We start from the raw sequence: 15,604 nt of genomic DNA, 5'->3' as shown, positions 1-15,604 counted from the left end.
TAACTGTAATATTCCTCCCTTCAAGAGGCTGGTCTGCATCCTCTCCCCATGAAACTGGGTGGGCTTGGGGGGCTTTTAGGACTGCTTCAACCAACAGAGCTGTATGACTTCTAAGGCTACATGCAGTCTCTGCTTTCACTGCTGGAATATTCACTCTTGACCTCTTTAGCTGCCCTGAGGCCACCATGCTGTGAGAAAATCCAAACTATCTCCCATTGAGAAACCAGATGGACAGGCCCTGAGACTATACAGAGCAGGTGGGAAAGAGGGAAGGGGAGGAAGATCAGGAGAAACAAAGAGAGTCATGGCTGACCAGCCTTCAGCTGCTTCAAACCCTCACTGTTCCATCTCCTGCTACCATCTGATTGGAACCCCCTGAGAAATCCTGAGCCCAAAGCACCCATCCAAATGCTCACCCAATTCCTGACCCACAGAAACTGTGAGAAATACTAAAATGACTGGTGTTGTTTTAAAAGTTGGCAAGTTTGGGCACCTGGGTGGTTCAGTTGGTTAAATATCTGACTTTAGCTCAGGTCATGATCTCGGGGTCCTGGGATCAAGCCCTGTGTCAGGCTCCCCACTCAGTGGGAAGTCTGCTTGTCCCTCTCCCTCTGCCTCTCCCTCTGCCTCTCTCCCTCTCCCCCTGCTCCTGCTCTCTCTCTCTCACATAAATAAATAAATAAAATCTTAAGGAAAAAAAAAAGTTGCTAAGTTTTTGGGTGATCTATTACACAGCAACAGATAATCAGGACACCCAAACCATTAGCTTGCAGCCCTCTTTGTATCAAGTAAGAGTGATATCCATCAGTTTCACAGGACAAGGCCATCCAGGAATTTCTAGCATCTAAACACATTTGACATACTTAATATTGTATATATGTGAAATACAAGAATCTTTCTTAGTTGCAGTTCCTAATAGAACTTAAAGCTAAGAATACTCACCTTGCTATAGTTATCGTCTACGGTACTCTTCCTCCTAGAACTATTGTGTAAAAGTAAGGAAAACTACAGCAAAGCAATCTTGCAAAAGAAGAACAAAGTTGGAGATATCACAGTCCCAGATTTCCAGATACACTACAAAGCTGTAGTGATCAAAACAGTATGGTTCTGGCACAAAACCAGACTTACAGCTCCATGGAACAGGATAGAGAATCCACGGATAAATCCACACCTATACGATCTATTAATCTACAACAAAGGAGGCAAGAATATACAATGGGGAAAACACAGTCTTCTTCAACAAATGGAGCTGGAAAAACTGGTCAGCCTAATGCAAAAGAATGAAACTGGGATATATATATAAAGGAGTATTATTCAGCCATGAAAAAAACAAGGTATTCCCACTTGCAACAACATGGATGGACCTAGAGGGTATAATGCTAAGTAAAATAGGTCAGACAGAGTAAGACAAATACCACATGATTTCATTTAAATGTGCAATTTAAGAAACAAATGAACAAAGAAAAAGAAAAACCAGATAGACAAAAAAAACAGACTCTTAAATATAGAGAACAAACTGATGGTTGCCAGAGGGGAGGTGAGTGGGGGGGTGAGTGGAATAGATTAAGGAGTTTAAAAGTCCACTTACTGTGATGAGCACTGAGTAATGTATACAATTGTTGAGTCATTATACTGTATACCTGAAGCCAAATTTAATACTGTATGCTAATTATACTTCAGTAAAAAAAAAAAAAAAACCTTAAAAAACAAAAAAAATGACAGTGACACATTGAAGGTGTTGCTATACATATGCATTATAACCATCCTATGTTAGCCAAGCAAATCAAGCATGGAATTTAAAAAATGAACTCACCCCCTTTCCTCCTGACTTTTGGTCAAATGGTACCATGGTGATTTGTTTGGAATCCCGTTGATATGTACAGTAGTGCTTCACCCAAGAAGTTCCAAAGTGACCTGCAAGGTAGTATTTCCCATGAAACATCTCTGTGTTGAACACATGCTGGAAACACACACAACCCACAACCCACAGTGCTCACCTACCCTTAAACTGTTTCTAGGGGCAATGTAATCTCCACCAGCTAGACTGGAACAGGCAGAAATCTGATCCCACAGGCTGGAAATGGAATTGACCCAGGGCTTTCCCCAGGGACCAAGGAAGACTGTTTCCCACTAAATGCTGCATCCAATGGGTCTTAAAATATAAGGGAAGTAAAGGTTCCCTGGGGAAATTAATTCTCTTTCCCATCATCAATCTCCACTTCAAGTTCCCTTCTCCCCTGACATAAGTAAGATGACTGAGGAAAGAACACAGAAAAGCTCCTCAAAGTGCCTGTCACTGTTCCCATCTGGTGTGATGACTTCATGCTTCCCACACAGCTGCTCTGCAACTCTCTGCAAAGACATACAGAGGTTCTGACCTACTGCCAAACCCCTAATCTGTACTTTACCAGAACTCAAGATGACCTGAAAAGCAGATCAGGCAAACTCTGACACAAAGATGTAAATGGAAGTAACTATAAATACCCAAATGTAATCTAAGGAGTCTGTCCCTCAATATTATCCCTCAGGAAAGAGGGAGATGCCCTTCAGTCAAATCCTGATTTTATCTGGTGTTTGGCCAACTACTTTATCTTGAGTAACAAAATATTATTAGAGGAAGAAGGCATAATCAGCATTATTAGCCTCCAAGGTCCTCAATCAACACTAGCCTTAGATGCTTAAAGAGATCACAGAGCAGAAATGTTTTTTTGTTGTTGTGTGTGTGTTTTTTTTTAAGTAGTAACATGAGATTTAACAAAGATTTAGTAGTTATTTTTCAGGGTATCAGTGCCCATAGCAAATGTGGAATATCACTTAGGAAATGAAAAAAGTAAAAAGCAACACAGTAAGTGTCTACATTGAAGCATCAAAGACAAAAATACCAACCATTCTAATTTATTTTTGTGACTCAGAGAAAAAATTCCAAGGATAGCACAACACAAAGATTCCTAAAGTTCTGTATCTTAAATCATTTGAGCATCCAAACAAATAAGAACAGTACTGGACTTGGATTTAGCCTACTGAATAGAACAGAAATCCTTAAGTCCATCCTGACAATAAGAAGATGGATGGATGGATGGATGGATGGATGGATGGATAAGAAACGAGAGAAGAGAATGAGGAGGGGAGGGCAGTCACTTCCTTGCAGTACATTAACTAATAAATGTGGAAGACTGACAGAGCTGAGAAATCACCATTTTACAACCATCACAGTAACCATCCGTTTAGGCAAGAACTGCCAGTGGATGCTAACTCTAGCAAAGCTTGATGACAAAGATATGGTCTTAAGGGGTCTCCCCATACACTGCTAATGAGCTACAAGGGAAGAATAGTGACTGTACAGTGGATACACCAAATGATACTTTGAATGAGTGACCAAAATTAACATCACCACTGAGGGGCAGATGGCCATCCTGTGCTGCTAGATGTGGTACCCAGATAAGAACACAAATGTTACTACTTATGTAGGATTTGACAAGGGATGCCTAACCTGAATCTAATCACCGGGAAACATTAGACAAACTCACACTGAAGAAAATTCTAGAAAAGAACTGGCTTACACTCTTCAAAAATGTTAGTGTCATGAAGGACAAAGAAAAGCTGAGGAATTATTACAGAGTAAGTCATGACAAACGCAGTATGAAAACCTATCTAGACAGAAGGAAAAGAAAATGTTTTATAAGGGCATTACTGGGACAACTGACAAAATTGGAATACGACCTGTCATTTACATTAAATATCTTATCAATGTTAAATTTGCTGGATATGGTAACTATACTGTGGTTACATAAAAAGAATATCCTTAGTTTTAGAAAATACACACTAAAGTAAAGAAGCATGGGGTATGGAATCAGTTCCAAAAGGATTCAGAAAAAATGGCAATGTGTGCGTGTCTCTGTGACTATGATGTGTGTACACACACACACCCAGAAAGAGAAAGAACTCTATAATTGTGGAACAATGGTAAAAACTCATGCATCTAGATAAAGGGCATATGATTGTTCATTATACTCTTCTTGCAATTTTTCTTCACATTTCAAACTATTTCTAAGTAATAAGATACCAAAACTTTCAAATGAAAAGAGCTGTATCCCACTGATATGCTCTAGACTCATGTGTTTGAGAGTTAAAATCTGGTTCTCATGATTATCAAGACATTCATGTTTTAAAAAGCATGTGAAGTGTTTGAATAAAATTGGTTTATTAATGTGAGTGCAGATTACATATATGTAAGTGAATAATATTAATAAATTAAGTATTGTGAGTGGACACTGAACTATATTCAAACTGCCCTTAAACTTTTTGGGGTGGATCTTCTCATTGGGCAAAAAACATAACACCTTATATTGAGGTCTACACAAAACACAGTACTATAGTACCTTCCACTTCTTATAAACCTCAACAAGCTCATCCCTGTAAGAATAAAGGGCATAAAAACCCTCAAGATAACCAATGCCTCCAAATTCAAACCCCACTACTGCCCCCAATGTCACCAGGCAACAATTTTAGGGCCAAGCAAATTTTTGAGCAATCACTAACTAGAATAATCACTGAAATCAAGTGTTCTGTTCCATTAGTAAGCTTCTAGGAGTGAAGACATTTGCCTCACCCTGAATCAACAGAAGGACAGTAAAGAGCACAAAACCAGCAAAAATCTGGGAGGATTAACATGTCCAACCGAAAAAGGAGGGATGGAAGACTAGGAGAACTATCCATTAAAGAAAAAAAAAAAATTGATCTTCTTCTATCCCTAGCACTCCAAAAGCTAAGTCTGGAAGTGCTACCCTCAAAGCACAGCCCCATCAAAAAGCCTTTCCCCAGACCTATCACAGTAGCCTATGAGTCATCACAAAGAAGTCTGGATTAGCAGCACCCGGTGTTTCTTTCCTTGACATCACATTGGCAGGACAATGGATTTCTCTCCCTACCTCTTGGAGTGAGTTTGTGTTTCTACTCACAAAATTTAAGGGTTGAAATGACAGCAACTGAAGAAATGAGGGAATATGCCTAAGTCATGACTATTTGGTCCTTGCCGAACCAAGTCTTGAATGGAACAAAATCATTCCATATTAAGTCCACCCAAGGATATGACTACCGACAGACAGTAAGGTCTAGCATGCAAGGCCCTTTCAGAGCCTCTATGCCAAGTGTGTGATAGCTAAAGCCATGCTGAGGGTTCAGGCATGTCAAGTGTGATTATTAAGGAGAAAAAAACCACCACAGAACCTCAATGAATTCCAGGTTCCCAAGGGAATTTCCAGTTACAAAGAAAACAGAACACATCATGGGGAGGTAGACAAGACCTTTTGGATATCTTTCCCTTAAAAAACTCAACTATCAACTACTCTCATTCACCCAAATCTATATTTACAGAAGCTGTGCTCTAGGTTAGGCACTACTAGATACACTCTCCACCTCCTGGGCAAAAGGCATAAGTGTATCCCAAGCCATTGTTCACCACCAGCACTCACGTTTCTCCTGAACGTACAGGTACCCTTCCATGGTGTAGGGACTGATGGTCTTATGCTCGAGGGGATTCTCCTTCATCTTTTTCATCAGTGATTCCACTTCTGACCTGGTGCCTTCAAAGCGATTTCTCGTCTAGGATGAAAAGCATTTAAATCAAAGAAATGAAACCTTGTTCCTATCTCTAACAATTCACAACATCAACCTATGGAATCCTTAGATCTAAAACCAGGTAAGGAACATTGAGCCACCTAGGAATTAGGCAAATACTCACTTTCAAGAAGTACCTTTTGACCATAAAATCCTATACCAGAATGACTCTCAAAACTCTCAAGACCATCAAAATGACCTGGAGAATGTGGAGAAAATACAAATGTCCAGGCATCACCCCTAAAGATTAATTTAGTACCTCTGGACCCAGAAATGTGCATTTTAAACAAGCATCCCAAGGGATCCTGATTCAGATAGTTCACAGAACGGTCCCCAAGCTCCCTTCAAGACAGAGGGACTTATTTCTCCAACTGCAGGAATACCACTTGCTGATGGTTCATAGATGGTTCCTTCCTCAAAAGGGAGCTGGTTCACTCAAGGTAACTCCTTTCCCCAGCGCAACCTGCACCCCATGACTAGTCAAGGCTAGGGGCAAAAAGGGAAGGGGCCCAAAGCCTGGCACCCTTGCTTCTATTGAGGCCACTGTGAAGGTCGGTATCAGCTCCAGGACACCCCAGGGCATTGACTGAAGCCTCACAGCTCAACTTCTCCGGCAGGGGTCTGCTGCCCTCTCTCTCACAGGTGATTTTGCTGACCCTACTCCCCTGTAAACCTGCTACACATAAACCTCCACTTCTGAGTCTACCTTCTGAGGATGCTGGCCTAAGGGGAAGCCATGCTTTGGGAAACCTTGTCTGTTTTCCAAAACAACACAGAGAACTGTGGCAGGGTAAACTCCAGGCTTCTAAACCCATGCAATAAAACTCACAAGGACACACTTGGGTTTCTTTTCTACACAGCATCATCTAGAGACAAAGACAACATGCAGACTAATATAGCGAGCCACATAGTGACGCACGGGCTTGAGACCAGTAACTGCTAACCAAACGGCCCTTAGCACAATTCAGAGCACCAAAAGGTCCTGCTGGTTAAAATGTGGGGAAGGAGACTGAGAATAAATGGCTCTGACTTGGATTTCCTGTGAGCCTTACTAAAAGTTAAACAAGATCACATCCTTTGAGCTGGAGGCCAGCATGTATGCCCCACCCCCAACCCCTGAACACCCTCCAAGGTCTCTTGTGGCCAGGCAGCTAGATGCACAGAAGGGAGGCTGGGCCTTCCACTGCCAAAGGAAATCCTGACTCTGGTGCTACAGATTTAAAACAAAAATATCAGCAGGACTTCCGAGAACATAAATAGTGCTTAGAAATAATGGAAAAGAGGTTGATGCTCTAACCTGAGGCCACCAAGCACCCTACAAATGCCTGCCCCCAGCTGCCCTTTGAACCCAAGCAAGACCCATCTTCCTCATCTGCATTCCAATCCAAATAAGTGATCTCTATGCAATCAGACCCATACTATGTGCTCTTTCCTTTTCTCAACCAGGAAGAAGAAGCCTATCCCTTTGCTCACTCACGTTCTGTATGCTAATGGTCAACTCAGTCTTGAAGTCACTGAAATCCTTGGCCAGTTCATAACCATGGTGATAGAAAGTGAAGAGTCCTTGCAAGAATGCCAGTAGCTGTAATGAAAGAAGAAGGGCAGGGTTCACATAAGCATGTTAAATAGGTACTATGCAGCTTTACCTGAGTTCCCAATCTTGATTTGAAAGGCTAGAATACAGTAATAAAAATGCTTATCATCTACTGAGCTTACTTGTATGCCAGGCACTGTAACATCGTATGTCTGCTCTCACTAAATGCTCATAACAGCCTAGCAGGTAAGTACTACTGTTGTCTCCATTTCAATATTGAGAAAGCAAGTTCAGAAAGGTTAAGTAACTTGCTCCAAAAGACAAAGTAAGCAGCAACCAGGATTTGAAACCAGGTCTCCTTGGCATCAACATCCAAGCTCTTACTCTGAGCCTCAGTACCTTCAAAGAAAATCATTTCTTCAGAAATTGAAGACCAGTCTCCTTCAAGTCCAACTCAGTCTCCATCAAATACATCTGTAGTATCAGGTTACCATGTGGAAAAGTGTAGTTATATTGATGGCCAACAGAGAGGGGAGAAGAGGAAGATGGTATGTCCTGAGTCCACAGTGTCACAGACAAAGTCAAATCAAAGAAAATCACCCAGACCAGACTTCAGCTCAAATGTGCTTCTGTGCTTTCCCTAAACTACCCACAGGTAAACACCAGGGATGCCGTTATTAAAATAGTCCCATGTTCCCACATCTTCAGTTATGATGGTTCCCCTAAATTCTCATTTAAATCCCCTCGAGCTAAAAGGTGTTAAGTCCAAGAATGAAAACATCTGTTCAGCCTGATTCTCACAACACACCTTCATACAGTGAAAACTATGACTGTTCCCACCCTGAGTCCTGCCAATCTTCACTTCTCCAGGCTCAACCAATGTTCCTACCTTATTTCCTCCCAGAACGTACACACAAAGCTATTGTTATTAGGTTTCCCTGGCCCCTTCCCAAGTTCTATGCATCTTGCCTCAGTTCCAAATCTCAATCTGGAGAAAGGATTGCAATACAAGCCTTAACAAGGTTTTAGAAGAACCAGAACTTTACCTTGTCACAATCTCTGTCGTACCCATCCCTGTTCTAACTCAAACTTTTCAATGCCAACTCACATTTTCTGAGTAGTCCACTCTGACCTCCCTGACCTGCCTCTAACACATGTTACATCAAGATACAGTTGCTTTGTTTTATATTGTTATTTAATTTTCCAGTCCCTAAAACAAACATACCTCTAGTAATTAAACATATTCTCACTTTGTTTTTTCACCTAACTCTCCTGAGAGAACCCTCTTCTGAGAGGCAGTCCTAACAATGATGGCAAAGGAAACAGCCCATCCCCATTCATCTCCCACCTGGCTTGTGGCAGGAATGAATGGTAAGCATTATATGGTATGTGCTACATGGTAAGGTATGTGCTACTCTACCTGAGCTCAGAGCAAAGAATGGTCTTTAGACTGAGCCACTGCCCAGCCCAGCTGATCAAAGAGCTCTGTATTGTGAAGTCAGGCAAAACCCAGCTTTTAATAATATGATATCCCAACTTCCCACCGCTATTGTCCCCAGAGCAACTATTCCCTTAGATTCTCATGGGAGGTCAGAAAGCAGGCCTTGCTGGGTTCTCTGGCTCAAAAAATATCTTGTGACGCCACATACAAATCACTAATATAAATCAATGAACGAGTGGTAAACCACGTAGCGTCACCAAAGACTAATAATTCTTTTCTTGAAAGATAATGGAAGCTTTTGAACTTCCACCATATAAAATACTTTTTTGAAAGGAACACTCAGGCTTTTCCACCTAGATGGTTCCAGGAATAGAGAAGAAGAGGCCCTTATGCCAAACGTAGTGTCAGTGTTCACAATGAAAACTGTTGTTTATCTTTTCCTCCCCCCCACCCCCCGTTTTCGAATGCTGTGCCCATCACTTTTCCAAGGCACTGAATCATTCCCTCCTGGAGAATAATGCAGAAGATAAGCAGCTAACTCCAAAGCCATTTCTCTGTTAACTCTGATTTATCTTCCACTTAAAGTCAACAGGGCCTCTCTTGCCCAAGGTAACTAAATATATCCTCCAACAGCTCACTAAGACACCACCTGGGCATGCACACAAGTGTTCCAAGGCAGAGAGTGACTAGTATTTATTTTGGTTTTCACTTCCTTTGAAATCATGCTTGATTGTCCACTTCCCTATGGGAAATGATTCCATAGATATTGTTATCCTTGGCCCCCTTCCCTTCTCCCCTGCCCACATCTCTCTTCCCCGGCACACCTCCTGACATCCCCTTCCCACATACTGCATGAACCTTTGAATCCATTACCCAGTGGGAAATGAAAGTTCACTCCCCAGAGGGCTGGGCGAGGTCCTCGAAAGACCCCAGAGATGGGACCATCTGTCTGCCTCAAAGAAATGCTTGTACTCAAACACAAAGAGACAAAGCTTATTGTAGCCTCAACCTCGGTTGGCAGATAAGTCAGCACATCCAGAGAGGCTCCTCCCTGAACAGCCAGTGACACACAATCATAGCGCAACAAAGGCAATACCAAAGAAAGACCTTCCCCACCTCCTATGGCCTTCAAGGACCCCCATCCTTATTTTCCTCAGAAAATAACTTAAAAAAAAATCTATTCCTATTTCCTACCAGACAACATAGCATATATATTTTTTAAGTAAGCAAAAATGTAAGTGCTTCATTTGGTGACAATTGTACCATTCTGGACTATCTGATAAATTTAGGTTGCCTCCACTCATAGAATAAAGCTACTGTTATAGGCTGAATAGTGTTCCCCCAAACCTGACCAAAAAATTATGTTGAAGTCCTAACCCCAGTAACTCAGAATGTGACTTTATTTGGAAATAGTCTTTACGGAGGTACTCAAGTTAAAATCAGGCCAGCAGGTCCTTGGTCTAAAATGACCAGTGTCCTCATAAAAAGGGGCTATTTGGACAGAGAAGCAGAGGGATGATAACCACATGAGGACAAGGGATAGCAGTGATGCACCTATAAAGCAAGGAATGCCAAATACTGCCAGCCAACCACCAGAAGCTACAAGGAAGAAAAGACATCTTCCCTACAGGTTTTAGAGAGAGCATGGCCCTGCTGACACCTTGATCTTGGACTTCCAGCCTCTAGAACTATGAGAGGCAGGAAGTTTTTATGCTGAGAACCCAGTTGGTGGTACTTGGTTATGGCAGCCTTCACAAACAAATATAACCACCAAGAATCACTCATTTGCATGACAAAGAGAAGGGCAGACAGCAGAGTGATGAAAAGCTGCGCTGGGCAAGCCACATAATGCCCTATAACTCTTCTTTTCCAGGAGGACACTAATGCTACATACTATTGCACTGGGTGGTGGTGAAGACAGAGATCACCTATGTAACAGCCTTAGCACAACAGTGCCAACAGGAGCTGTTCAGCAAGACAGATATACTTAGACGGATGTGTTAGAAGATGCACTGTGGTGGCAGTGTCCAGCCCAGCCTGAGGAGGGGGGGAGCCCAAGATAGGATGCAACAAATCAAAGGAGAAAATGAAGACCTATGATGGGGCAGAAGTAGTGAAAAAGGACAGGAAAGCACAGCACCAAAAAATGTTCTCAAGGTACAACTCAGAGAATGCAGTGTCTGATGAATGTGGGGAATGAGTTCTCTGTAGCACTCTGTAACCTCCAATTATGAAAACTCAGGGAACAGACGGAACATGGCTTCACCTTCAAGAAATCAGGATGTCATTATCTGCAATCCAAAATCTCCAGAACATTTAGTACCTCAACAAGAAAATAAAGGCCAGAAGTCTGAATTTTCTTGCTTGGAACACTAAAATTTTGTTTCTTTTTTCTGAAGGTCAGTAACATCCTGATACTTGAAGTTACTTTCTAGGAAACAAATAAACACAGTCAACATCCATGGAGGTTTCTTGAATGGCTGGAAGATTCCCTTGACTGCAACCACCTCAAAATATGAATACCCACACAAGGTGCCCCAGCAATTTAGTTCAATAAATTTCTTGCTGGTTTCCTTTCCACCTGTAAGCAATCAAATACTGTTTCAGAGAGACTAAGAGTCATTCCACTTCTGCTAGGTACCAGATGTCACCTTAAAGAATAAATGTGCTTCCATTTCCTCATCTGAAAAAAGACATAAAACAGCAATTACCTACCCTCAGAGACAGTGTAAGGATTGGATGACATTATGGAGGTGAAGGGACCATTAGCATATGACACAGTTACACCTAATCAACTGTTATTTCAGGGTCTTCTGCACAATCTCAGCCAGGGGCTCAAATTTAAAAGTGCCACAGAATCACCTTAGAGGGCTTACTAAAAGATTGATGACTGGGCCCCAACCCGTAATTTTTCTAGGGTAGAGCCAAGAGTCTGCATTTCTCGACTTTGACAACCACGGGTCTAACCAGCACAGTGTTCTGGATCAATCCCTCCTGCTAGCCAAAGCTCCCGAAGCACTGACCTGCCCATGAGGTGGTGGGTTGAACAACATTAACTTCTATAGAAAAGTGAAGGTTGAACATGTGAATTCTACGTGCAGCCTCTCAACCAACTCATTTAACTGTGGGCAAGATCCTATCACTTTCTTTTCATTCTAACAGGGGACCAGAAATTTTTATCATTAGCTTTCCAGGTGCCTCACTGCATGGCCTGGGACACATCCACAAATCACAACAGTTTTCCAGTCTTGAAACCCCTCTGGCACTTCCCCACATGATCCCTCCTGACCCAAATAGCACTGAGCTGCTTGCTCCCTTGGATACCTCTCTACTATATACATCATGCTTCCCTAATGAGGCTTTGAACTCCTCAGAAACAGCAGCGGGATCTTGAGCAATTTTTCTGGTAGTAAGTAAATGCTTTCAGATTTACCAAGACTTTTTATATTAAAACAGGTAGACCCTGTTAATATTGCCACTTGACTCATTTGCTCATCTAAGTAGACCCTGGCTGACTGAAACTTACACATTCCTCTATCTTATAATAAAAAGTAATCATTGCCTGGGTGCTAATTAGCAATTATATACTAACTGGGTATTAATTAGGTTCACTCTATTCTAAGCATCATACATGGATAAACTAAATTATTCCTCCTAACATCTTTATATGGTAGGTGGTATTATTATACTCATGTTGTAGATAAGGAAACCAAAGCTCAGAGAAATAGGTAACTTCCCCAAGAAAACACAGCTAGGAAATGGCTGAGCTGAGACTTAAATCTAGGCCGTCGGCTCTGGAGCCCTTACCAATGATTATACTGCTTCTCAAAAACTCAAGACACGGATATACTAAAAGTGAGTGCCAGGAAATAGAGGATTATTCTTTGAAGGTTTCTTAAAAAAAAGAAGAAGAAAGAGAAAGAAAAAGGAGAAGAAAGAAAAAAGAAGAGGAGGTGAAGGAAAGCCTGCCTAGATCAGCAGTCATCCAGCTGAGTCCAGACCAGATTGACTGAAACCCCCAGATTTAGGAGAAATAAATGTCTACTGCTGTATGAGATTTTGTGGTTGTTACCCAGCAAAAGCTAACAGATACAGTACCTGACTCACTAGGAACACCTACTGGGAGGTCAAAGTAGACAGCAACAAAAAAATCACCTCAAAGAATTAAGATGGGCCAATTAAAATCCAAGTCCTGAAAAGCAGGCAATTGTAGAATAATATCAATTTGCACATAAAGATTAGTACAATCACACTGTTGTTTTCCTCTACAAATTCTGGTAAAATCAATTAAACATGCCTAAGGCTCAATCTGTGACAGCTTTTGAATGCCTGCCCACACCAGAGGAAACAGTCTTCAATACACCTTTCATTGAATGGCTGGCTTTAACAACTCTGTGCCCTAAGCAGGGAAATCAACAAGCTCACTTTCTCTGACAGATGGCTTCTCCCACCACAAAGACTCTGTAAAAACATGGGGATTTTGACCGGAGACTGTGACAGAGACCACTGCTAGACAGGAAGTTGGCTCTAAAGTTTCTAATTTTCAGATAAGAAGAATGAGGTAATTAAAGACCTTGAGGAATTTGCAAGATGAGGTGGCACAGAGTGGAATCCTAAGATCACAGTTTTGGTATAGTAAAAAAATCTAAGCATCACATTCCAAAGCCCACTGGATCCTGATAAAACTATTAGCAAGTCTACATGCTTAAAAAGCACCCCAGAAGTTTATAAATTAGAAATGGAGCACAGAACACTCATTACTGAAAAGAGTGGTTATTTTCTTTCAGTTTCTCAGTTTTTTCTCGTTTGCTTAAAAAAATCACTTTCTTAAATCTAGGTAGGTAAGAATCTTGTTTCTATAGAGACCCCAGGCGGGGGTCACAATCACAGCCAGCATTTTTAACAAAGAATCCAAGGTCTGCAAGAGTTTTAAATCAAGGTCCACATGCTCTTTTGGAGTTTCCCGGACATCCTGGTCATGTGCATTCGGAGTGCCACAGCGGGGTAGGGCAGCGCCACCACTGCACAGAGCCACCAACAGGCTAAGGTGGCCTCAACTAAAGCCAGATTTGTTTCTACACAACAACCTTTTGTACCCACTGGGACACAGTGACCAAGTCCAAATCCCATTATGGTTCACTAAGCACAATCTCCTGGCTGCCCAGTTTTAACAAACTACAGTGAGAAATCGCTTTATATAGCACCTTTTAATGCAGGGAAGGAGTGCAGAGGGGTTTTGAATTGAGCAGACAAAAAGACAAAGGTAGTACATACATTCCCCTTGGGCAACTACTACATTTGGATTATTTGAGAGAGAAAGGAAAAGGGTGGGAGGGTGAAAAGTTAAGGTATAATCACTACTATTGGGCAAGATGAAAACTCCTGCCCCGGCAGAACAGAGGGGGGCTTGAGGATGCAACTGTCTCTGAATGCACCATCACTACTGCTCAGGTTGCACAGCAATGGCCACTGGGGACGATCCAGGGTCAGCCAGACTGACAGAGCACTGCTACTTAGCAGAAGGCACAGCACCAGGACAGGTCAACCTCTTCATCAGCAACCTAGAGCATTTTGTAATCTAGGCAGTGAAATGAGAGCTGGGGATCAAAGTGTGGGGACAGCGTGAAAGCCTGAGCATCTACTTACAGGTTCCACGAACTCAAACATCTTTCTCTCTTGGACTTCCTGCACCTTGAAGACATACTCCAGCGATACTTCATAGAAATGCTGCCGGACCAAGTCTACTTGGCTGTCTGCCTACAAACAAGACAGAATTTAAGAAAAAAATTGGTCACTAACCAAGGAGAGCGTTCAGCAAGCAGGCCAGAAAAATCCCCAGAGATGTTTTTTAAAAACAATGCAAACAGCATGAAATAGACATAAGAATAATGACAATGGTCAGCCAGGCACTTAACTTTGTGTCAGGCACCATCCCCTCAGGTATACATACATTATGTTACTCGCTCCTCATTAACTATAGTTCTTTAATCCTCATTCCATTCCTAAAAAGAAGATATTCTCATTATCTCTAATTTACAGGAGGAAAATGAAACCTGCTAATGTTAGGGAACCTGAAGCAGCTGGTACACGGCAGAGTTAGGATTTCTGTACTTGTGGATCTGCCTCAAGACACTTGATCGCCTTTTTTTAAAGAAGTACTTATGTATTTGAGAAAGAGAAAGGGAGGGAGTGCGTGGTGGGGGGGGAGTGAGAGAGAAACTGTAAGCCGACTCCATGCAGCACCTGACTGGGGACTCATTTGCACAACCCTGAGATCAGGACATGGGCCAAAACCAAGAGGATTCTTAACTGCCACCCAGATGCCCTGAACCTCAATGATCTTTAAACTAGCAGTCTGTACTGCCTTCCCACCCCCTGGGGCAGACTTGGGTTCCATGGAAGACAAATCTTGAAGGAGAAAAAAAAACACCTGCAAGGCTATCATCAGGAATGAACCCAACAAGCTGTTAGAAGGCAGGGAACCTCAGAAAAGGCCATTTCCACATGAGTTTCTCATACCTTCTTTGTTGTCAAAGAACAAACTCAGTTTACCCCAGCAGAGTGATTACATTATTCCATCCTAGCCTCAGTCCTCCCTCTTTGCAGATGTGGGGGAGGGGATGCCTGAAAAGGCCCACACGTGAGTACAACTAAACCACTGATGTAGGACGTAGCTGCCAGAGGAGAAAATGAGTGTGTGTGAGAGAGAGAGAGTGTGTGTGTGTGTAATAGCAAGATGCTATGCTGCGGCGTACCTCAACTATCACAATAAAGCTCGTAGCCTTTCTGCAGTGTCACTATGTCACCTCAATCTTTCAAAACAGATAATTACACTGAATGCACATTTAATGACAAAAAAATTAGCATTTGTTTTAACAATTTTATTTGAGAGAGAGAGAGAGCACAAGAGGGGGATGGGGAAGGTGAGAGGGAGAAGCAGGTTCCCTGCTCAGCAGGGCTCCAACGCGGGGCGCTCCATCCCAGAACCCCAGGATCATGACTTGTGCCAAAGG

The 15,604-nt window shown here is 42.2% G+C and overlaps 1 protein-coding gene across 12 annotated transcripts in view; it reads right to left on the bottom strand.

Annotated features, from left to right (window-relative positions):
• ARHGAP26 (Rho GTPase activating protein 26) overlaps positions 1 to 15,604 on the bottom strand; it is a 452,567-nt gene that overhangs the window by 309,301 nt on the left and 127,662 nt on the right. For 11 of the 12 annotated variants that reach the window (XR_015768163.1, XR_015768164.1, XR_015768165.1 and 8 more), the window contains exons 6-9: positions 14,238 to 14,348; positions 7,094 to 7,198; positions 5,472 to 5,601; positions 1,814 to 1,914 (exon numbers count right to left, since the gene is read on the bottom strand). Coding sequence is in view for 9 of the 12 variants with exons in the window: in XM_088023299.1 (XP_087879425.1) it covers positions 1,814 to 1,914; positions 5,472 to 5,601; positions 7,094 to 7,198; positions 14,238 to 14,348 (447 nt within the window). In the remaining 3 variants the exon portion in view is untranslated. The remainder of the gene's footprint in view (positions 1 to 1,813; positions 1,915 to 5,471; positions 5,602 to 7,093; positions 7,199 to 14,237; positions 14,349 to 15,604) is intronic. The other variant, XM_088023297.1, reaches the window with a different exon arrangement.

The sequence above is a fragment of the Eumetopias jubatus genome, unplaced genomic scaffold (genome assembly GCF_037043125.1).
Source record: "Eumetopias jubatus isolate StellerSeaLion01/CBP00866 unplaced genomic scaffold, mEumJub1_p1.0 scaffold_5, whole genome shotgun sequence".
NCBI classification, from domain to species: Eukaryota; Metazoa; Chordata; class Mammalia; order Carnivora; family Otariidae; genus Eumetopias; species Eumetopias jubatus.
The sequence above is the reverse complement of the archived record's forward strand: the minus strand, read 5'-3'. Positions and strand labels throughout refer to the sequence as shown.